The 25,464-nt window shown below is 32.1% G+C and overlaps 1 protein-coding gene across 2 annotated transcripts; it reads left to right on the forward strand.

Annotated features, from left to right (window-relative positions):
* The first annotated feature begins 1,474 nt into the window (after positions 1-1,474).
* LRRTM4 (leucine rich repeat transmembrane neuronal 4) lies at positions 1,475-20,989 on the forward strand. 2 transcript variants are annotated; one of them, XM_043468839.1, is made up of 3 exons: positions 1,475-1,742; positions 2,010-2,159; positions 3,964-6,604. In XM_043468839.1, exons 2-3 carry the CDS (start codon positions 2,156-2,158, stop codon positions 5,514-5,516), a joined length of 1,557 nt encoding a protein of 518 aa, XP_043324774.1. In that variant the 5' UTR covers positions 1,475-1,742; positions 2,010-2,155; the 3' UTR covers positions 5,517-6,604. The 2 variants fall into 2 exon arrangements, with proteins under 2 accessions (XP_043324774.1, XP_043324773.1); XM_043468838.1 differs by adding an exon at positions 19,915-20,989 and having other exon boundaries at positions 1,488-2,159; positions 3,964-5,510.
* Positions 20,990-25,464: the final 4,475 nt, after the last annotated feature.

The raw sequence follows: 25,464 nt of genomic DNA on the forward strand, positions 1-25,464 counted from the left end.
ACATTTCTAAAATAGAAATTTAAGTTTTAGTTAATGAAAAAAGGATTTATTTGTTCCTTGAGAAATCTTTGTAATTAGGCAATGGTCTGATATTGCTTGCTCATAAATCTGGATTAAATAATATATATCATTCATATAATAAGCATCCCTCATTAATATTTTGGCAGACAACTTAAAAACTATTTCTAAAGCTATCCATTTTCAATGATCTATAGCAATTCTAGATACTTACATAAAATTCATTTAAACTTCCCATACCTGCTAAATTAGTTTAGCAATGTTATCTAGCAGTCTCTCTCTATTTTGTGTTGGGTCAATATTCTAGATTCTTCTTAAAATTATTACCTGCAAGAAGATTATGGAATAAACAAGAACAGAAACAAAATGGAAGTGATGAGTTATGCTATTTTTTTTCAAAGTTTAGTACAAGTTAAGGAAAGTGTGTAGTTTAAAAAATACATATTTCATGTATTATATAATTTATCCCCATAATTCTGAGAATACTGTGCAAATTTTAGAGAACTACAGCAATGAACTCACATAGTTTGGTTTTTCTGGTGTTGTCCATTATAACTCATTCTTAGGGAAATTTGCATTACAGATAAGTTTTAAAGAAAGTAATTGCAATAACAATGTCAAGCTGGAATTCTTCTCTTTTCTAAAATTTAGTCTCTCTTAGTTATCTGCACATTTGGTAATATAGTTTTTTAAAAAGACTGTTTTAAGACTAAAAATTTACACTTTTGAAAGTAATGATCTAGCCTCTTTAATAAATGTGCAAAATTAAGAATATATTTTATTACCAAAAATTGGAAATTTAAAAGTTAGATCTAATTTTTTTAATGTAACTGTCTTTGAAAGTGATATTTTTCCTTGAGTATGAATGATTCTTAAGGGAAAGGTCTCTATTAATTTCAGGCCTTATGCATTAGAATTCTGCATATATGGCTAATGAGATTCAGTTTAGGCTGTTTATTTCTGTTGACCTCTCTGTCTATATGACAAACCAAGAAAGTAATGGAAATATGGATACTGAACAACAGGCTGAATGAAGGTATTGAATAAAAATAAATGTAATTCAACTAAAAAAAAAAAGACTATTTCTTTTTGTGGTTTGCTCAAAAACTGTGTAAATAAAACAAAGCAACATCAACAAAAATAAAAAAGAAATTATTTCTACTGTTAAAAAATATATATCCCCTGTGATACATATAGGAAGAAAATCATGTCAAAGTAACTTTAAAAACTACTAATTGCTTAATATTTAGAGAGGCAGTATTTTACTCAATATTTGATATCACTGAATAAAGCTCTTTGGCATAAACCTTTCATAATATATATTATCAGAGGGAAAAAAAAAGTGATCCTGTGCCTTTAATTTCCCTTTCTGAGAGAGGCAAGGCTGCACACCACTGACAGGCTCACTTGTTCCCGTCTTTAATGTGCAATCTGTTTTCTCCAGCGGAGGGCACTCAGTGTATCACAAACTCAAGCATTAGCACCAACAAGCTCTGAGCATCATCAGTCTCTGGAAAGCCTTCTGAATTAGACAAGGGCTGCCTCTCAGCACAGCTACAAAACACTTTAAACCTGACCAGCTAAATGGATAAACCTAGCCTGCATAGCTTTTAAACTGGGGTCTCATACAGCACAGGAGGCCTCCTTGCTGGAAGAACTGAAAATCCAGAGGATGAATTGCTTTATCTGGGAATGGCAAAAGCCAGCACAATAAGGAATGCCAGGTATTCTGAAGATTTTCTTTTTTTTTTTTTTTTCTCCTCTCTTTTTACAGAGAAGTTGGTTACCTTCGAGATGGGCTGTAGCTCTTTTGCACAGATTGCCAATTACTGCTGATGGATCTCTGGTGAATTACACAATGATGCTCAGAGCCTAGAGGCCCTCCCCCACCCCCCTACTGCTTCCACCTCCCTGCCCCCCATCCCACCCCAGGCTGAATTTTTTTTTCATGTACATATATATATTTTTTTTGTCTGTCCTCTCCGGGGAAGTTTGTGTGGGGCTACTAGCTCACATGCGGGATCAGAATTATGTGAATGACAGCCGCACTGTGTCATGAAGGTGGTGGTGGTTTCAGCAAGAGAGACCAAATAAGAAGAACGCTGAGAGAGGGGGGAACCGTTTTGGATGACAAAGGATGGGTAAGTGAACTTTTGTTGTTTCCTTCTTAGCAAAGCTGATCCTCTCGGCTTCTTATTCTCAGTCGTGGCATTAGCTGGTAAAAAACATCAAAACAGGCAAAAAGCGGCAGCCTTGGAGTTTGCCAGTTGACTCACTATAGTTGCTATTATATTTTTAGATCATTTTCCTTTATTTTTTTGTAAACTGTAAATGCATAACACGGACTTAAACAGACTCTGGAGAAATATCTTTATGACTGTCTCTTCCGTATGCATATCCTTGCTTGGGAATTGAGCATGAGATAAATGATATATTTGTTTCTATTTCTTGATAATATTAACCATGCTTGTATTTCTGGTTGCTGTCAGGAAGATTGTCAACACTTTACTGCGTGTGTGTAGGGGTGGGGTCATTACTTTATCAGAGGTCGCACAAGGGCTTGTTTTATCTTTGAGGATGAATACTCAACACAGCTTCCAAATATCCAGCAGTCATTTGCCAGTCTTATTTTTTCAAGTGTGACTGGCTTCCCCCCCTCCACCCCTTTCTCCTGTCTGGGAGAGCTGGAATGTATTTCAATGAGTCTGTAGCTGGCAAGAGGACAGAGAGAAGGATGGGGTTTCAGATTAAAAAAAAAAAAAAATTAATTCTTTGAGTAAAAGGAGAGTTTCTTTTCTTAAATTAAGAATTTGGCTGATTGCCTGTTGTTTAAAAACATGAATATTTAAGATTAATACTGCAGCACAAGGTACTTTTTTTTCTCTTCTCACCACTAAAAAATAATAAATCTACTGTTGACAGAGGAAAGAAGTCCCTTAACATGCTATGACTTGGAAATGCAGCATCAGTGCCAATAGATTGCAACTTTGCAGATTTTCTGAAGTTAATGTAGGTAGGGGAGAAAAAAAGTCAGTGAGAAATTTGAGCAGTTTGGGATGGGAGAGGTTAGTAGTCTGCTGTTTCTCTGTTTATCCCCCAAATTTGGAAAAGCAACTATGTTAAATATATAAGGAAAAAAACTAATACTTCACAAGATTATTTTGTATTTTGTGCAAATATTTAATAGAAATCTAATAAGCATAACTTTGGAGCGTTCTGTGCTATCAGTAGTTAGGACTCTCAGCTGGTGATCACTGGGTAGAACCTTAGTACGAATCTCTTCCTGAATGTTGAGAGCTTATATGCTTATTAATACATTGACAGTACTCCCCGCTGTTACTAGTCTGCATACCATGCTCCATTGATTGTGTATACTGGTCCCAGTGCTGTTTTATCAGAGCTCCTATGTGGTTACCTCATTATGCAATAGGGATGCAATTTCAAGCTGGGCAAACTTGGGTTACCTTGACAGTTTACTGAAGCTCCTTTGCCAAAACACAGCCTCTTTGCTCAACTAAGAAAGATGTACAAGCATAGGGCTTAGTAAGTCACATTTTCCCCATTACCAGAAGACTTAATATTCTTCCTTTTGGTACTGGTATCCAACAGAGTGACTAGCCAAACATAGATGTTATTAAATGTCATTATGTGATAAGATAGGGTGGATGTTTTCCAGTGTTGATATGCATATGAACTCCTGAAACTCAGGAAGCTGTTCTTAGTTCTATGACACTGTGGCAATTTGGAAATCAAGAAAGCAAGCATGAAACCTAAATAGTAAGCATGTAATACTGAAGAAAATAAGGCTTTAAGTGTCAAATACATTGTTCTTAAATCAACTGTTCCATTACTACACTAGATGAGATGCCCCTGATATCGGTAAGCTGGTGGTGATTTACATTAATAGCTTTACAATGTGCATTTGTCTTCTTTTTAATATTGTAGGTTTCCATTTAATTACGCAGCTGAGAAGCATGCGTGTGGTGCTAGTGCTACTTCCTACACTGCTGCTTGTTATGCTCACGGGGGCTCAGAGAGCTTGCCCAAAGAACTGCAGATGTGATGGCAAAATTGTGTACTGTGAGTCTCATGCTTTTGCAGATATTCCTGAGAACATTTCTGGAGGGTCACAAGGCTTATCATTAAGGTTCAACAGCATTCAGAAACTCAAATCCAATCAGTTTGCCAGCCTTAACCAGCTTATATGGCTTTATCTTGACCATAATTACATTAGCTCAGTGGATGAAGATGCATTTCAAGGCATCCGTAGACTGAAAGAATTAATTCTAAGCTCCAACAAAATTACCTATCTGCACAATAAAACATTTCACCCAGTTCCCAATCTCCGCAGTCTGGACCTTTCTTACAATAAGCTTCAGACATTGCAATCTGAACAATTTAAAGGCCTTCGGAAACTCATCATTTTGCACTTGAGATCTAACTCATTAAAGACTGTACCAATCAGAGTTTTTCAAGACTGTCGAAATCTTGACTTTCTGGATTTGGGTTATAATCGTCTTCGAAGTTTGTCGCGAAATGCTTTTGCTGGCCTTTTGAAGTTAAAAGAGCTCCACTTGGAGCACAATCAGTTTTCCAAGATCAACTTTGCTCATTTTCCACGTCTCTTCAACCTCCGTTCAATTTACTTACAATGGAACAGAATTCGCTCCATTAGCCAAGGCTTGACATGGACTTGGAGTTCCTTACACAACTTGGATTTATCAGGGAATGATATCCAAGGAATTGAGCCGGGCACATTTAAATGTTTGCCCAATTTGCAAAAATTGAATTTGGATTCCAACAAGCTTACCAACATCTCACAGGAAACTGTCAATGCATGGATATCATTAATATCCATCACTTTGTCTGGGAATATGTGGGAATGCAGTCGGAGTATTTGTCCCCTATTTTATTGGCTTAAGAATTTCAAAGGAACTAAGGAAAGCACCATGATATGTGCAGGACCTAAGCACATCCAAGGTGAAAAGGTCAGTGATGCAGTGGAAACATATAATATCTGCTCTGAAGTCCAGGTGGTCAACACAGAAAAATCACACTTGGTCCCCCAAACTCCCCAGAAGCCTCTGATTATCCCTAAACCTACAACCTTGAAATCTGACCCTAGCCGGTCCACCCTTGAAACACCAAGCCCTTCCCCGGGGTTTCAGATTCCTGGCACAGAGCAAGAGTATGAGCATGTTTCATTCCACAAAATTATTGCAGGGAGCGTGGCTCTCTTTCTTTCGGTGGCTATGATCCTCTTGGTAATCTATGTGTCTTGGAAACGCTACCCAGCCAGCATGAAACAACTTCAGCAACACTCTCTTATGAAGAGGCGGCGGAAAAAGACCAGAGAGTCTGAGAGACAAATGAATTCCCCTTTACAGGAGTATTATGTGGACTACAAGCCTACAAACTCTGAGACCATGGATATATCGGTTAATGGATCTGGGCCCTGCACATATACCATCTCTGGCTCCAGGGAATGTGAGGTATGAACCATGATCCTCCTAAAAGCATTTCCACTGCGGGGAAGGAGAGGTAAATGTTTGAAGCTCTAGAGGTGTCTCTAATCACTAGAAAGATTAATGACCCTTTTGCTTTTGGGTTTTGCTCAGTGTGAAAGGTTACTTAATTAAATTACAACCACGAGGAAATTGACTGCTCTTTTTATTTTTCCTTAAATGGTTGAAACTTGAAGGAAGTTCATTCAAGGATGAGATTAAGTTGGAATAAAGCACTATGTTAAAGCATCTGTTTTTTTTTTTTTTTTTTTTAAACAGGTTGTATATAGGGGTTGGACTTACAGACACACATACACACAAACAAAACTCTTTTCATCCTAAAAATTTATGTCTGGTTTTTGTTGTTTGACTTTGTAATCTAGTAAAGGAGGGGCTGGCTTAATTTAAAAACAAAGTGATTTTACCAAAATTCCAGGAGGTAATGACGATTTAAACCAAAGAGCAATTTACCCAAGGGTTGATTTTGTTGTATATTTTTTACTTTTAATTAAAGCATGCAACAGGGATCTCACAGGGATAACTGTTTCTATGTTATTTGCCACTTGGTTATTATACCAGCATAGAGAATGTCAGGCCTATTGTGTAATTGTATTAAGGCATTTAAAGATGTCTTTTTTCCCTTCTTTCCTTCCTTCCTGCCTTTCTTCCCTCCTTTCTCCTTTCCTTCCTTACTTCTTCCTTTCCTTTCCTTTTTTTTTTTTTTTCAATTACTGGACATAGATCATTTTCAAAGGTTTTTTAAGTGCTGGCTGTATGTATGTAATCAGAATGAAATTTAAATTCCATGTTTTGGCTTTTCCCTGGTAACTAAAATCAGGTCATGATGTTGTGGGTGATTTAGCAATAACATGATGACAAGCATACAGGGACTGTTTGTCAGTGTTGTTGTCATCCCCAAAGACATAATGTGTTTTCTTGTTACACTAATCCAAAACTAAGTGATGCAAATATTTATAAATAAAAAGAGAGAGATTTGGGTTCTGAGTATTTTCCCTTTCTGTAACAATCATCTCAAATGAAGGTGTTTCGTGTTATACTATTTTCATGAGAATAAGTTTGGAGTCAGTGTATTTTAAAGATCACAGATAGGAATGCATTTATGAGAAGAAAAATAGTCACAAATTTCCAACTTGTTAATAAGTAATGGTGGATGCCAATTATTCTTTATTTGGTAAAATTAATTAAAAAGTGCAAAGATTGTGAGACTGCCAAGGCCTTGTTACTAGAATAAATTAGTAAAGAGAGGTAAAGTTCTGGCTCTGTGTCATCTTAATATCCAATTTTACATGATTATTTTCTCAAAAGAAAGTTTTAACAAGCATTTGAAGATTTTGCCCTTTTTAATACTAGTTATGAAGCGACTTAGCAGCAGCAGCAGTGTGAGTGTTGAAAAATATAATTTGCTCTTTTATGATATATATTCCAAATCTTTCCATAACCCAAAATTAAGAGCTAATGAAAATGTTTTCAGACAAAGCACTGAGTTTGAAATTATCTCCAACTCAGTGTAATTTGAAATATTGAGCTATTCTTCACAAAGTTGATTTTCTCCTCTTATATATGATTGTAAATAAGAAAAGTACTCCCTGATAATGAATCCCTAAGAGAAATCTGTATAAGAAATTGTCCTTAAAAGTTAAAGAGAATACAAAATTTTATATAAAAATCTAGCAAGTCTTGATGTTTTTATTTCAAGGTAGTGTTTATACAATATTTGTGAATATTAGTAAAGAAAATTCATTCTGTTTTATTCTAGATTTGGCTTCTATTTTGAGACCCTCCTAAAGGCTAGTAATGTAAAAAGAAAATTAAAATCCAGTTCCATTCTTTCATTTTCTCTTTGAATTTGTATTAGCATGGTGATTTTTATTTAAAAGAATCACCAGGAAAGATTCTTAAAGAGCTAGCATTTCAAAACAGTGGTTCTAAAACTTTTCCAGAGGTCTTAAATCCCAGAGACCATCCCTTAAAGACCACAGGCATTACCATGATTGAAACGAAATAAAAACGTTATTTCACTCCATAGAAATGTGTTTCAAAACACATTTTGATACTATATGTGTCCCGTAGAGTTGTGTTTATGGTCATGAAATCGTGGTGACATTGTTGGGGATGGGTGTGGTGTTAAACAGCAGTAAGTAATGAAAAATTTAACCAAAGATTGTAATGAAGATGTTCAATTGAAATGGTAGCCCTACTGAAATAGATCAAACTCTCAAAGTAGAAAATGGTAAGCTATACATCTGAGATCATTAACTGCACTTTTGAGTGCGTGGGGTTCAATAAAGCTACACTGAAATGAACATTAACTTATTTTGAAACACAAACACACAGAAACAAACAGAGCACCTGCCACTCCTCCTTTTCCAGTTTATTATAGTTACAGATGGAAGTAAGAAACGAGGACAAGTAGATTCTCAGAAAGTGTTATGAAAACAGTAATTTTCAACGTACTTCTATGTCAACCCAGAGTAAAATTTCTGTTGTTGAGAAAACTTCTCTACAAAATGAAGCCAAGAGAGAGATGTGATTTGCCCAAGTTTATGGCATTTTAGGACAGTGGATGTACCTTGAGTTTAGGTGTGGTGGTGTTTTGACAAACCTCACATATCAATAGCTTTGAAAAATAGAGAACCCTTAACATTTATGGTATATTTTTTTTGAGGTAGGCTTTGTTATTCAAAACATTGAATTACTTAATAAAGCCATAAATATTTAACTAGAAAACTTAGCACTAAATGCTAATTTCTAAGATAGTGCCTTGAAAAAATTGCATTAAATTGAAAATTTTACTTGCATAGTTGATGCTACCATCTATCATAGTCTAAATATGGTTAAAATATTCATTTTGTCTATTCTCTTTAAGAAGGAAATAAAAATATTAACATTCCTCCTTAGAATAATATCTGTGACCCACCACACATATATGGCATGTGATCTATAAAGTAAATAATTAAATAATTTTGGTTCTGTTCTTTATGAATTTTAAAGGTCCAAGTGCACATTATATGATAAGAATCTGAAGAGAATATTATAATAATTTAAACAGTTAAACTTTCTTATTTCTCTAAAAGAATAGAGTAGATAGAAATGAATAATTAAAGATAAATGGCAAAACTCTGATAGATTCATCTCAATCATACCTTGAGTGGATCAGTGTGCTTGGTTGAACTGAATCATTTAATTTGTTCTCAATATGTGTTCAAAGAAGGGAACTTAAAACCAAAAAGATACAGCTTTGTCTAAAGCTTAGTGTCTTTGACAGAGAAAATTGCAAATACTTACTTTTGAAAATAGCTTGTGAATCTTTGGATAGCCTTATTGCATAAAAAGATTACAAAATTATAAAGTTACTTCATTCCACATAACAAAATTTTATTTAAAGGTTATACAAAACAAAATTTTGAATACCTGGTTCTTCTAGGATATGTTTTATCAACAGAAAATAGCAAAGACTTTTATACAATTAATCTTCATGAATATAAGCCAAGAGAGTTTGCCTTTTGAATTAAAATAGCTAAAATTAGTAAAACCTTAACATGAATAAAAGTGGTCTCTAAAGAGATCCTACATTTCAGAATGTTTTAAAAGAGAAGTAATTGATATATAAAGTTTAATGATCCCATAATGCTAACAGTGCTGCCATTAGAAAAATGGCAGTATAGGTGACATTAGGTATATATTTTCCAAATATTTAGTATTTTGGTTATACTCTTTAAAATAAAATTGTATTGATTGTCATTTGGGCTTATATTATTTCTTTCACTGCTGTGCAGTGGGTAGTGTAGACCATTTCTAATAATTTTTATTTATTGACTGTATTGTCAGGTCCAAACTACTGATTTAAAGGGGAATATTAACTTCTTTCTGCACTGTAGAAATTGACATTTTGAAGTATATTGAATGAATTTCCAGGAGCTAAAATTCATAACATATCAAAGCGGATTCTAAGTGAAGCAGGCTCAGAATCACTGAGTTTAATACCCTTTCTATGAAGCTATAGAAAACAGTTAGTTTTGTTGGCTGACTACTACTGTGTCATATTAAAAAGTTGCAATTGAAACTGTACTTTGTATATTTAAAGAATCTCTGTGTGTGTGTGTGTGTGTGTGTGTGTGTTTGTATTATGTAATTAAGTACATGCGCTCAGAGACGGAAATAGAGAGCAGAATATATAAGTATATCGTGTCCATTCTGAACCCGTGAAATACAAATAACAAAAATTTGGGTCATAATTACTGGAATTTGTTAGTTAGGAAAATACTTCTTAAGATAAATGTTTCATCCTCTCTAAAATTACACGTGTCTTATGTCCAGATATTCTAATGTTCTTTTTTGAAAAAGCAGAGTTTAAACTATACATTATCAATTTTGCTGTGACTTTGGGCTAGTCATTTCATTTCTCTGTGAACCATCACTGAACGAGTGTATTCACCTAGTCCAGTATTTCTCAATTCAGATTATTCCTCAGAATAATCAACTTTGTAAAATCTTCGTGATCATTCCCAGGCTTACAAGAGCAAGAAGGGATGTGGAAGAAAAACTGAGCTATTTATAATCATCGTCAATGAGAAAAGAGAGAACATCTTGAGTTAACTAAAAAGTGGCATGCTTAGGTGAGCAGCCATACAATTTCTTTATGCTTTAAGGGAGCACATATAACACATGTGCACACATGTGAGCACACACACACAAATTTATATGTATTTTAATTTCTTCCAAGTAACCAGTTATTTTGAAAGCATTTAAATATGACTTTAAAAAATATACTCTCTAAATTTGATCCAACTAAATTTCATTCATGAATACATTTTTTATTAAAGTCTGCAAATAGTATTGGTGAAGAATGACAGCTGCCAGGAAGGCCTGACATGGCTAATTTAGGAATGGTTTTTAAGCTGATAATAAAAGGTTCAATTCTTTTTTCTAGAATTAGCTTGTATTATCATCTCATGAACAAGGCTTTGATAAATGGTTTCTCTTTAAGAATCCAAGTTGAGAAGTCTGACTCTGGTCTTAGGAATGTATAGCTTTTGATACACCCCAGTATTCTTTAGATGACTCCAGAATTTTTCTTCTTGTGACTTTCCTATATTCAGCAAAATCTAGTCATCCTAGTTCTTAAGAATTACATTTATAGATAGCTTTATGTTTTGGAAGTTGTTCAGAAATATTAGCATTGGGTACGTGGTGACTCATCAGAACTTTCATGTCTCTAGAGTTTCATGAATCACTAATTCAAAATGAGACCAGACACTCACCAGTATATATCACCAGACACTGATATACACTTTTGAAAGTTTTGAAAAATCACTCTGTCTTTTGATCAGTGGAAAGCATAAAAGAGATGTTGAATATGTTTTAAAAATTAAAAGTGCTTTTTATAGTACCAAAAGAACCATTATTCATTGGGTCAGTTTAATAAAATCTCAATATTCTTAAAATGAAAGAGAAATTGTGAGGGTATTTTTCTCATGCACTCCATAAGCCAATTAAATTTTTAACAGTTAGGAAGGTTGGTAAAAAGCACAGTATTTCCTCGATATCAGAATCATTGACTTTTTAATAAACTGCTTTAATATACATGAAACTGCTCGATATGTACAAAGGATATGATTTATACTCCCCCTGAGTAGTTTAAAAATAATGCTTAAACCACCAAGAGAAATTAAGGTCCTTTAAAAGTAAGATGTTTGACCTTAAGACAGATCTTACATATTTTAATACTTGTAAGGTTTGAAAATGAAATGATGGCAAAAATAATAAACATTGATAAAAGGTTTAAGTAAGAGTGAGAATATAAAAAATTCTGAAAAAATCCATCTCCAAAAATGATGAACAAGCTTGACAAAAAGGCAAAAACTAAACAAAACTGATGCCTGGATATCAGATAATGAACATGTGTGTGACTAAATAAGATTATGACATTAAGCATTATTGTTTGTATATGAAAATGATATCTTTTAATATTATATAAAGTTCTTAAACATAAAGAAAAATAACTTTGAAGTATAATTGCTTTTAAACAACCATATGACATTAAATACCCATATATCCCACATATATATATATATATATTTCTAAAATACTGAAATGTATATTGCAAATAGATTGCAGATTAATTTATATTATACTTTTGAATGAGCCTCGTTCTTTACTAACATGTCCAGTAACTAACACCTGAATTGCCTCAAAAATAGTTATTTGGAGGAGATATTAAAAAAATATAATGGCATCAAAATAATTTCATGTTTCTTCTCTCAGTGCCTTAATGCATCATGATGGTTTTCTGAATTTTTGGACATCCATAGAGCATGTCTCTCCTTTGCCTCAGTCATTTATATATTCACTGAATTCTCAGACTTTAGAGTTAGGGGTAAAGATGTAATAACTGAACTTAGTGAGAAGGGTAATTTCTTTGGTTTTTCTTTTCTTTTTTTTTAAAGTCTTCTAGTATACAAAAAGTAAGGTACAGTAAACATTTTGACACTTTGATTTTAAAAGAGCATTTTAAGATAAAGAAAATATAACTTCAAAATGAAACTTCCTAAACAAATTTATGATTACCATTTTACCTACTATTTTAGTGGTTAACATCTTCAAATTTCATTGAATTCTAAAAACTAAAAATTGTATTAGTTTTTACAATATATTTGAATATTTAAAACAGACAAACTAAAATGAGTAGAGATGGATTTGTTTAAGAAAACTCACTTTTTTTTAGAATCTCGGTAACCAAACAGGGCTTCCTTGGTGGCTCAGCTGGTAAAGAATCTGCCTGCAATGTGGGAGACCTAGGTCCAATCCCTGGGTTGGGAAGACCCCCTGGAGAAGGGAACAGCTACCCACTCCAGTATTCTGGTCTGGAGAGTTCCATGGACTATAAAGTCCATGGGGGTGCAAAGAGTCACTTTCAGTAACCAAATGTATTCCAAAATAGAAATATATAGTATTATGAATTGATGCCATTCTTGAGATCACTTTTACAGTTAGAGCAAAACCATATAGACCCTAATCTTGGCACACCAAATGATACCAGACAAAGAGGGAAAATTCCTGAAATTGTTTTATTTTGGAAAATCAATGGTACTTAATTTATCATTGTTCAGTGGCCCAGGTGTGTCCAGCTCTTTGCGACCCCATGGACTGCAGCACGCCAGGTTTCCTGATCCTTCATCTCCTGGAGTTTGCTTAATTCATATTCACAGTATGTTTTCATTTGAAAAGATGACAATTGCTGTTTTCTGCCTTTTAAAGTTAAATACCATCAGATAAATGTTTGAAATTATATTGATTTTATTAAAATAAACAAGAAAACGTCTTTGGATATAAATTATATGCTTGGTTTTCAATTTCTCCTTCCTCCCTTAAGTCACGTTTACTGAAACATTTCTTTTTTCATTTTCTACTGGCTATCTAATTTGCTGTGCTGGGAATTATTAAAAGTTGATTTCTTATTTCCTTTAACTGACTCCTATTAAATACATATACGTGCAAATGAAACCCTGAAAATATTGCTTGTTTATTTCAGCATAAATTTGATCGTGATGCATTTCACTGCTATTAGGTATTGGATATTTGTTATTTTAAATTAATGCCAACCATTGTTAAATATTCCTAATAAGACTAAAATAAGAAAATTCTAGAAATATAAAGTAATTATGTTCTTTTTTGGTACGGTACCTGTAGATGAAAAATTGTTACTTTCTTCTGTGTTTATAGTTCTATAAAAGTAATAGCAGGGAGGTCAGCCTTAAAATACTTTAGGCTGATGGTCAAACCACAACATGGACCAAAATTACATTGATCCAGTGGTTAGATCAAGGGGTGAAAAAGAGGTCTCAGAAATTTGGTTTACTTCTATAATACTGGACAAGCAAATATATATCTGACCTTTCTGTGATATAATTTTTCCATCTATTGAATTGGGATGATAACTTTCCAACTAACTTGTTGAAGTGATTAATGAGCTACTATTTGAAAACCACTCTGAACTATTCCATGAAAAAATTTTCAGTGTAAATATAAATGATTATTAGCCATAAGCCCTAGTATCTACTGAAAAATTTAAAATATAATGTGGCTATATTATTTTCATTGTTATTATTAGTTATAATGATGGCTATAATATAGCCTTTTATAGAAATAAGTGTTATGGTTATATTTTAATAAAGTGAATAATAAACCTGAATTTTCAGTCCCTTTTCTGAGCTGTAATTTAGTTTGGGTACCAAACATGCTAATATTTGAATAATACTCAGGATTTGTAAATACTCTCTTGACTGAACATTTTTCACCTTTCAAAGAAAGCAGCATTCACAATTCGTTTTTTAGTATTAACTCTAAAGAAGAAATGGGTTATAGAAACAACTTATAAATTTCCAATCTAATCAGGTGTTGCCCATTAATTCATTTTCATAACAAATAGAGGTAATTTTAATTTCCCCAAAGTTTTTTTTAATTTTTTATTTATTTTTTTATTAGTTGGAGGCTAATTACTTCACCCCAAAGTTTTTATCAATGACAAGTAGGACTCTTCAAATAATATGTGTATTCTTTTTGAATAAGTTAATATGTGATTTTATGAACCCTATATTTTTCTAGTTGTATACATGTATGTACATATACACACAAACATGCTTAATGCTTTGATGTGAATAGTAAGCCTTTATTTTGGTTGAATAAAGTATGAGCTCTTATTTTTGCATAAATATATGGTTACATATTTCCCATTATTTATGATATATTTTAAAATGAAAAACTTTTAAATTTTCACATGAAATACTATTGTGTGCTGTAAAATAAAGGGTACCACTTAGCAAAAACTGGAAACCTGCAGACAAAAGAAAAATGCTAGCATTATTAGAAAAGACAGTAAGTTGTCTTCTCTGTAATTGGGAAGGTGGAATTATTACAAGTTGGAGATTCTTCCAGTCAATTATTGTTTCTTCCAATTATATATTCTAGAATGAGGGAAGTAACTACATAATGGGGTCACAGACCCACTGATCCAGCTCTGAAATGTCCCTGAGCTACAATTCCATTGCTTTCATGACCCCTACTTTGACTGGAGGACCACAGTGATGTTTGGGATCTCCAGGTTAGTGTCCTTTGGAGTTGACATCCCCAGTAATTCCCAAAAGTCTGATTACTTCACTCTCCCAAATGTACCATCACCTTGGTAAATAGCTGTATGTACATGTGTTGATTCACATTAGACTTCTGTTCACTTGACCTAGTACTCTTCTACTTATACAGATCAAGTAAGAATTTAGTAAACTGCCAGTGTACTTTTTTTTCTGAGGACATCATGATTAAATTGACAATATCATAAGTCTATTTTGAATCAGACTGTATTGATTACTTCTTTGACTCTACAGTTCCATATGGTACCACTGTCCATTATGTCTTTGGCACTAGGCCTGTGCCAAATAAGGATCTCATTTTTCATGTAACATTTAAGAATGTCAGTTCAGTGGTAGCTGTCCCCACTATAATTTCTGTCCTGGAGTGTAGAGTGACAACAGAGACATTAATCTTGAATTCCTTTCTCAGTCTCTTTCCCCACTACAGTCACCAAGCTGTCAATCAGTTTTATCATCTTGGAATATGGTCCACAGTATTCTAACCAGATTTTCTTTGAAGAATTACTGCTTAGATTCTAATCTAGATAAACTTAAAAGAAAAGATGATATAAAATATAAATATAAAATTCTAGCTTTTTGCAGTTCATAATTATCTGAGCTTTCCATCTCCTCATAGTGTACCTTTTCTCAAATGATTAGAGGATAACTGATGACTTTAAATCAAGATTCCAATTATTTTCCCTTTAATTTTGGCATAACACCTTCCTTGAGAATGTGCATAGATTTCCTCCAAAACATGAAGATTGGCAAGGATTGTTGGCCAAGAAAGAAGATAGCATCTACTCTCTTTCTCATTGCATTTCTTAGTGAAAGTTTATTGCAATATGATGATCAACTGTGTAAACAAATATACATTTTTATTAATGTTGTCCAACTATTGCTATTCTATTGATAGTGAACAAAGATAATCCTATTCTGAAATATGAACAAGTATAATTCTGTGGATTAACCTGAAATATTTTTATTTTTTATTTTCTGAATATAAATGAATTCTTTGTTTAGAAAATGTTGAAAATATGAGATTAGCTATAAAAATAAACAAAAAGATGATCAAAAAATACCAGTATGCAGAGATTCTGCTACATTTACATCTAATAATATACACAAATATGTGTATGTGAGTGTTTATAAAATTAATTTAGCACTGAAAACTGTTGTATAGATTTATATACATACTGTTACTTTAAAGTTAACTTTCTTTAAAGTTGAATAGATGATGAATAGAGTCACTTTTTAAAATACTAGTTTTTGAAGTCACATTAATAACATGTCATATTCTATTTGCTTCTTCCTTTTAGTTGAACATTTATGATGCTTTGTTTTACTATTACTAATATTTCTTCATGACTTCATTATCTAGATAGATTCTTAGAAGATAAAACACATAGCCAAAAGAATGAAAATGTTAAACCTAGCTTATGTCACCAAATTACTCTCAAAAATATATACTTATTTGTATTACCACATGAATTGCATGAGCTATTTTCCCACATATATATCAGCATTATTTATCTTTTTTTTTTCAAAATGTTGACAGTTTTTTAGTGTTTAATAAACATGTTTTTGGCTTTAGGCTATGGAAATTTTTTTCTGTGTATTTTGTGTTATTGGATTTCTTATTTTGAAATATGGCATATAAATAGTCCATGGTATTGACAGTAGGACTAGTTTTTGTTACCTTTTGTACATTGCTTGTATTTTTAGAAAGGCCTTTCCATCTTGCAAGGAAAGATTTGCTATGTTTTGATCACTTCTCAATAATTTAATTTTTATATTTTTTCTGTAGTATAGCTAAAATATTCTTTAGTTTATCATGTGAAATATGGACTTAATTTTTACTTTTTCACTAAAGAATTATATTTTTTTCAGTGTATTTTACCATTGTAATGTAGAATTTTCATATATCCACACAAGTTTTTGTTTTCTATACTTTTCCTATTGGTTTATTCTCTATTTTATATCAAAATTATATTTTTACAGTTTTTAAATATTTCTTTAATAAACGTGTCCTTATTTCTAATACTAAATTCCACATACTTTTTTGCTTTGTTTATTCATCAATATCTTCATTTGAAATAAAATTTTGCATCTTTCTCTCTCTGTTTCTTTTTTTATTCTAGAACACACACACACTATTTCGACTGGGAATTTGTGGGTCATTTAATTCATTTGTAAATAATTGAAATATCTAAAGCTGTCACAAAGAAATGTTATGGAATAAAAATGGCAGAGAGCTCCATTTATGTTTTTTATTTCTTATATTCTTAGTAAACATGAGCTGACTTGCTTTTTATTATGATTCTAGTATGTATATTAAAACATATATGTATATATATAATATGATTATATTTTGACCAAATTCTTAATTTGTTAATTTTTTTGAAATTTCTAGTTCAAAAATAATTTTGTAAAGAAAAAAACATGTTAGCTTTATAATAGTTACATTTCTTTTGACTTATATTTCTATATTGTATTTCTTAAACCTTCTAGAATAATGTTACATGATTATGGTGATCTGTAACAAAGTTCTTTTGTTTCTAATTTTAACACAGACTGTCTCCTGTATTTTTATACATTTTATCATTCTATTTATTCATTTACTTATTTATTCAACAAAAATGTATTATATACCTTCATTATGTCTGTTAACACTGGGTTCAGTGCTGTGTTTACAATAGTGGATAAAATACTTTGTTTTAGGTAAAATTTTATTTATCACATTTGTACAACTTAAGTTCCATTTATAAAATACACAATTACTAGGATGGACATTAAGTATTACTTAATGACGTTTGGGCACTTCATTTTTCTCTTTTTGTGAGTCCTGTATTTTTCCCACCTTTCAGTTATTGATTATGTGAATTATATATTTTTATTTCCTAATGTTAAAATTTATTTGCCTTTCTGGAATATATTATGATTGTTTTTCACAATATTTTTCCTAGATCAGCCCTCATTGTGTTTACTTTTATTTTGTCTGCAATTTTTTTAAACCTCTCTTAGTAAGGTAACTCAAAATTATACTCTCTTTATCAGTTGTTACATTTATTATTTATCTTTTTCTGTCTCTTAAATGGTTAAATAACATGGACATGATCTTTTCCTTTAAATTTACAAAATATTTATCATAAACTGCCTTTGTGGTGTCTTTTTGGGTATAGTATTGAGAAAATGGTGTAAATTTTATCCAGATTTTTTTTTGCCTTTTTGTGTCTTTGAATCAGAAAGTTGAAATAGATTTCCTAGAAAAACACCCATTTCATTGAAAATGTAGCATATTTAATGATTTATGTGATAATTACATTTTCTTAAACATCTTCTCCAGCCATATAGTTGTTCATTCAATCTCTGTGGACCACTATACTAGAAATTGTAAATCAGGCAGGTGAATTTCTTCAATCTATATTCTGATAATCCAGAACAAAAGTCATTAAAGTATTAGATGTACTTTCATCTTAAGGTTTAAAATTCCTTAATGATGTGTAAAATTTCTCTAGTTGTACTTTTTTTGTATTTTAGTTTTGTTAATTTATTCTTATTCATAATTCTTGAAAGTTTGCAGATTTATTATTTTTTAAAAGAACTTGAGGAGAATTACCTTCAAACTACAGGAAATTATATCAATGTGCTACTTCCCATGGCATAATATCATCTATGTCTGAATGAATTCCTCCACCAATACTCTCAGACATTCTAAGTTATTTTATCTTATCGTTACTTACATTTCACTGCCTTATATAGCGAAATTATTTCTTTGATCTATAAGAGATTGGCAAAATATTTCCGGAAAGGACCAGATGGTAAATATTTTAGACTTTCTGAGCTATATGGTCTGTTACAACTACCTAACCCTGCCATTACAGCATGAAAGCAACCATAGAAAATATGTAGAAGAGCGCATCTGTGTCCCAATAAAACCTCATTTGCAAAAGCAGGCAGTGGGTGGATTTGGTTAAGGTTTTATAGTTTGCTGACTCCTAACCTAGATCATTTTAAACATGCGTGGGTCTTACCACTCAAGAGTGAACAACATAGAATTTTCTCCTAACCTGATACTTTCTTCTACTACTGCCCTATCTTAGGCTTCCCATTAATAGAGAGTCTGGTCATAATATTCTACCCCAGAATTCTTCAATCCACTACAATCTGTAATTAGAGCCTATTAAACTATCGAAAGAGGTCTTGCTTAATTTGCCCCTGACTTCATTGTCACTAAATGCTATGCCCTTATTTCAAATTCTTTGCTTCACTGTGACATCTAAAACTGAGTCTTTTCCTCCTTCTTTAAATGTTTTCCTTTCCAGAATTCCGTAGTCAAACTATTTCCTCTTCATTCCAACATGTTTCTTTTTCATATCCTTTATAAGTTCAACTTTCTCTACTTGAATATTATGTTTTCCTTAAGGCTCTTACCTTGCACTTCCTCCTGTATCACTATATTCTCCCTCCCTCTCTCTCAATGATAGCATTTACATACACAGCATGCATTATCATTTATTTACTAACAGTAAATGTTACTTCTCTATTGCTTGCACTCTTCCCTGAGTTCTCCATATGTATACCAATTTCCTATTTGACATCTACATGCAAATATCCAAGAGTACATCAAGCCCATTTCCAAACTAAATCATGGCCTTTCTTTTTAAGCCTATTTTCCTTCTGGGGGTTCATGTCTTGTCAATGAAGTTATCCATTTCTGTAAGTCAGAATCAGGAATCATCCTTGACTCTCTGCACTCTCTTACATCCCGTAAACAAATTCCTTTTTGAGTATGTCTCAAACTCATCCATTCTTCTCTATCACCTTCTATTCACTCATCACTCATCATTCTTCTATTGTCACCTTTTGTCCTATTAGTTCTCCCAGGCTCAGCTCTTGCTGCATTGGATTTATTCTTTGTATTTACACTGCATACAAGGTGGATCTTTCAACACAAGAGCTGATCATGATACCGTTCTCCTTTATTTAGAGGATTTAGAGGAGTCCTGTTGTTTTTGGATAAAAGCTAAGACCCTTAGCATAAACTTAAAAACCCTGAATAATCTGGTCCTTTCTTTATAGATCCTTTTCACCCATACTCCTCTTGCTTTCAAATCTCCATTCAAGGAAGTCGCCACATACTATACCGACTTTCTTTTCTTTTCCTTTTACTTGTCATGCTCTATCCTTTGATAATATTACTATGTAAGCCAGCACTAGAATGCTACTCATTCAATTTATTCCAGTTTAACATCTCCTCCGGAAGCCATTGCTAAAATTCTTATATTGTCAAGCCACAAGATTTAATTCTTCATCACTACCACTTCTTTTTAATTGTGATTTGATTAACATCTTCAAGTTCTATTTGAATCTCCCATATCCGTGCAAAGGTACCATATGACTGTTTCTGTTTGACCTTATATCTCAATGCCTTATTCCATACTTTGTATAGAAGAGGAATGGCATAAAAGTTTACTGGAAGAATAAATAAGTGCATTCCCAAATTTTACTTCTACTTTCTGCCTTCAAAAATTGGGTCTCTTCTTCGAAAAGTCTCTATAAATTTTTGTCTTGAAAAATTAGCAAGTTTCTTTCATAATTTAAAGTTCAAACTATATAATATAGATTTGATGTAGCTCATTTGTAATAATTTTTCTAATTGACTTTTTATTAATATATCATCTTATTATGTCTATGTTCAAAATGACAAAATACATAAGGACAAAAACAAGAAAAATACACATGTATAACTTGGTTTACTATTTTCCTAGCATTTTTGTATATTTTTGTAACAAACATGAAGTTAATAAAAGCAAACTGTTTATAATCTGCCAGTTGAGCATATTAAGCATCCACCTGCAGCATAGTTTTAGTTGGTGCATAGTACTATATATTGATTTACTATATATGTGGGTTATAGTTTTATTCCAGTGACTTTTGCAAAATGTTTGGAATAAACAAACTTAAGATGACCACTTTTGAACTTATATCTTTCTAAATATATTTAATATTTATAATTTTATATTAATATTCCCATCCATCTTATCCAAAATTTAAAAAAAAAATGATGGTGATCTGTTGCAATTTAGATCAAAGACATTCTGTTGTTTTTTTTAAGATTCATCATTTTCATTACTAATGACATGCTGTAATACCTTACATTTGTTTGACATTTCTATATTTTACTTTCTGTATTTTATGTTCACTTGCTTTGCCAATTTTTATTGACTTCTATAGGTTTTAAATTAATTTATTCATCTTTCAGCTTTTATAAATATCACAGATGTTTTCCTCAGCAATTTTTATTCATCTTTTAATTATTTTATGTGGGATTTTGATTATATAATTAGAAAATTAATTTCACATAATTATGTTATTGTATGTTTTATTTTATGGTTTCTGCCTTTATTATATGGTACAAAATTATCTCCAGAAATATTAAATAAATATTCCTTTGTGATCTTCTAATAGTTTCGTGGTTTTATTTTTTGCATGCAAATCATTAATTCAACTAACTTTTGTTGTCAAAATTTTGCCTAGTTCCACAATCTTATTAGTTATTTACTCACAGTTATTAATATTTGATTTGTTAACCTCAAAGTGTTAAATACTTACAGATACATATATTAAAGTTGTATGCATATATGTTTATGTGTTATATGTATGGATTATGTTTTCACATATATGTTTCTATATTATATAAATATATATGAATACACATGCTCTTCTATTAAACTTTTAATTTCCTCCTACTTTTTATTTAACATAATCAGTAGAATTACATTTCATTGTTCATATTTTTACAATATTTGGGGTTTAATTTTGAGTTTCTATATTAATTATAAGAGGCACTATATATAGTAGAGCATACATTAACATATATAATATACCTTATATATGCATATATATATCATTTATAATATACATTATATTAAGTGTGTATGTAGTTCTTTCAACTATCTTGCTTCCTATTGCCTTTAACCTCTCTAAAATCATGTTCTAGAAATAAATCACTGTTAACACTTTACTCTGTATTTTTCTGGATATTTTCTGTGCATTTACAAATGAATATGTTTTCTTCTCATACAATATTATACTACATGTACTGATCTAAATTCTATTTGTATGCTTTTGGCTTTGCATCTTGTAATATATCTTGGACATATATCCATGATGGCAAATAAAGATCTACCTCTTTGTTTTTAGTTTACTAAAATGATTCTCTAGTGGTGGACAAGTGAGATGTTTGAAAATATAGAGACAAACTTTAGAATTATTATATCAATACTCTAATAAAATTTTTTGATGCTTTTATTGGAATTGTGTTATTTTTAAAGAATAATTTGTATTGAATTAATAACAAATTCTAAATCTTTCATCTTAGATATGACAAAGCTCTACTTTTTAAACACTAAAATATTCTTCATGTGAGAAAAATTTATATTACATATGTTACAATTACAGTTGACCTCTGAAGGCAAATTTGAACTGCTTGGGTCCACTTATACATGGATGTTTTTCAATAGTAAATAATACAGTATTACATGGTCCATCTTTGGTTGAATCTAAGGATGCTGAGGAACTGCAAATACCTAAAGCCAACTAAATTATAAACAGATTAATCTCTGCATTGTTCAAAGTCAACTGTATTTTACCTTTGTTCCTAATATGTACATGATGAATTTTTCTTTTTTTGGTATTTTCTACCTGTTTTTTTGCTATCATCCACCTAATCTTTATTTGTGTGTGTATATGGGAGTGGGGAAGTTTTATTTTTTATGTGCTTATTGCAACTAAAAGCAACACTATTTGAAATGTTAATTCTAATTGTGTTTCAGTACATTTTCTTTGATTTAATAAATAGGACATTCTTCATGTATCCATTATCTCTTAGCTCTCCCAACTGTTAAAATTTGCATCATTTATTTTAGTTAAATGTCCGAAATGATATTGACCAATTAGGTTGGTCAACAACTTCCCTCTCTCTCATTTTCACAATAGTTCTGAGGAGGAAAATCATTACTGTGTATGATTTGGGCCAAAACCTACATTGTTCAAAGTGACAGAGCAGTGTTTACAGTGGATATTAAAACTCTTCTGCATGAAAAGGATGCACTAGGTGACCTGAAAGCAATTCTTAAATGAGAATGTTTCCCCTTGGATGAAGTAGACTTAGACAGGTTGCTGAGTGATACCACCTTCTTCCTTAGTATCTTCTATTAGGCTTCTTCTAGCACTTGTAGTCTTTTGATTTGATTGTAGCTGCCATGGGAGCCAAAATAAGCCTATAAGTTTAGGCCAAAATATTAGGAATCTTCTTTGTTTAAATTTTCATTAAATGAGTTGCATTTAATGAAACCTAGGCAAACTCCAATGTCTTCCACAGCAAGAGAGATTATATGAAGCAATAGTATAAATATAAGAATTAAGAATTGGTGCAACTTTGGAAACTTACAGTGACATGAGCAGACCACGCAGCATATGTCAACTTGTTTTCTTATCTATAAAATAATGAGACACAGTTAACAACTGGGCAAGTTCAGGTAAGTGTGTAGAGAACTAGGAATAGAAAAGCTTTCCTCAAGGCCTTGTACTTGCTGAAGTATGGATTTTTCATACTCCAACTTGTAAAAAACTCCTAAAGTAGGAAATGATCTAGTAGAAGGTTTTCCAACCTCAGCACCATTGACATTTGGGGTCACATATTTGGTGGTGGGGGATGTGGCCGATCTGACTTGAGCATCATGGAAAATATGCCTGACCTGATCTGTTAGAAACCAGCAGCAACACCCACCCTTCCATGTGACAACTGACTGTGTTTCAAGATATTGCTAAATGACCCCCTGGGAAAATGGAAGTAATATTGACTGTGATTGAAAACCACTGAAGTAGCACATAGAATTTGATATTGGAGAGATAAGAATACATTTCTATAGCCAAGAAAAGGTCACTAGTGATTCTCAGTCTTCAAAATCTTGATGTCATATGTATGGAACAAGGGGTTTTTGAAGCAGAGATGGATAGGTAACTCTAAACTCAGACTCACATCAAAATTTAGAGACTTATATGTCAAGCTTTTAACTAACATCAGGTTATTGTTGATGACAGGAATGAGATGCTTTACTATAACTGTTATCCAAAGTTAAAGGACTAACAAGTGCCTACAGATAAAATGGTCAGTCCTGTTCCAGGGAAGAATAAGAAGAAATGAATGATTTTGCTGCCCCCGTGGTAGTAGTATAGGTCTAGAGAATTTTGCATGAAGAGAGGCCATGCTGGCAAAATCATGTATGTGGTAGCTCAAATACGTCTTTCCACAAAGCTCCTGAGTAATTGGGTTTGGGAAACATGAATAGCACCAATCAGGCCTAACAATATTTAATGCATGAATCAGTGAATTTAAAACTATGACTTTGACTATTATATATATGGAAAGGGGAACTACCATAATAAAAGGCTTTCTATTCTCACTTCAAAGTTGGAAGACCTGCAAAGCAAGAATCAAGGGGGGAACTGAAAAGCAAATAAAAGGTTTTGAACACACCAAATGAAAATGTGTAGAAGAAACTAGCCTCAGGAAAAACCTGGGGCTGGCAGAGGCATTTCTGTAATTTTCTAAAATCTCTAAGAAGATAGTTTTTCAGAAGACTTGCTCTATTAGAGGAAGCAATTTTCACAGATGGTAGAATTTCCCCCTATTAAATGGGAGGGGTATGGTTAAACTCTTGATGAAAGATTTCTTCCAATTGAGTTTGAGGATCACAGGTTATGAAATCTGAACACATGTCACAGACTTATTGGTACCATGGAGAGGCTGGAATTAAAAAGACTGTTTTTTTCTCCCATAGGAGCACTTTGGAGTCAAAAGTACCTAGGATCTAACACTAACCCAGCCATGTTTTTAGCTCTGGAATCATGGGCAGACTTTGAAGCCCATGTCAACCTGTTTTCTTATCTATAAAATGCTGATGCCATTTGTACCTTATAAGCTTATATAAAGATGTCATATAGTAAGACATAACATAGTCTCTGATACAAAGTGAGTGTCCTTAACAAATGGTAGCTATTGTTGTGATATTAATATTATGCATGCAATATCCTCCCTCTTTATTAAGATGGCATTAATTTTTGGTTATATTTATTACTGTTATAAACTATTTAAGCATATTAAGGAATATGTAACAGCACTTTGGAATAAGCCATTACATAAAACAAAATGATTATATATATATACCATTTCTCTATATTCATATATATAATTCCATATAAATCCATATTTATACACACATATGCATGCATATATACATACACACACACACACACACACACACATATAAATATATACATATGTATACACAGGGAGAGAAACAGACAGAGAGAGGATTAGAGTGTGTCTGTGTGTGTGTGTGTGTGTGTGTGTGTGTGAGAGTATATGAATGTGGATATAGTTCTGGGATTAAAATATTTTGTCTTCCTGACTTTTTAAAGCTGTATGAAAGTGTGACATAAGGGATATTTGGAGGAAGATCCTGACTATGGGTTCTGAAAAAATTTTTCAAAACTTCTGTCATTACTTACGGGAAATCTGCTGTGATAAATGCCTATATTATAGAAGAAGGAAGGTCTCATGTGAATGTCCTCAGCTTCTACTTTAATAAACTAGAAAAAAGAGCAAATCAAACATAAAGTAAGCAGAAGTAATAATTAGTGAAGGTAGAAGTTGAAATCTATCAAATAAAAAAGTATAAAATAATAAGGGAAATTATTCTTTAAGAAAAACAATACAGTTGATTAAA

The sequence above is a fragment of the Cervus canadensis genome, chromosome 5, assembly GCF_019320065.1.
Source record: "Cervus canadensis isolate Bull #8, Minnesota chromosome 5, ASM1932006v1, whole genome shotgun sequence".
NCBI classification, from domain to species: domain Eukaryota; kingdom Metazoa; phylum Chordata; class Mammalia; order Artiodactyla; family Cervidae; genus Cervus; species Cervus canadensis.

Excerpts from the sequence above, each read along its gene's own strand:
- LRRTM4 (XM_043468838.1), top strand. Across the intron at positions 5,511-19,914 it reads CTGGCTCCAGGGAATGTGAG|TTTAACATCTCCTCCGGAAG; the intron begins GTATGAACCATG and ends AATTTATTCCAG.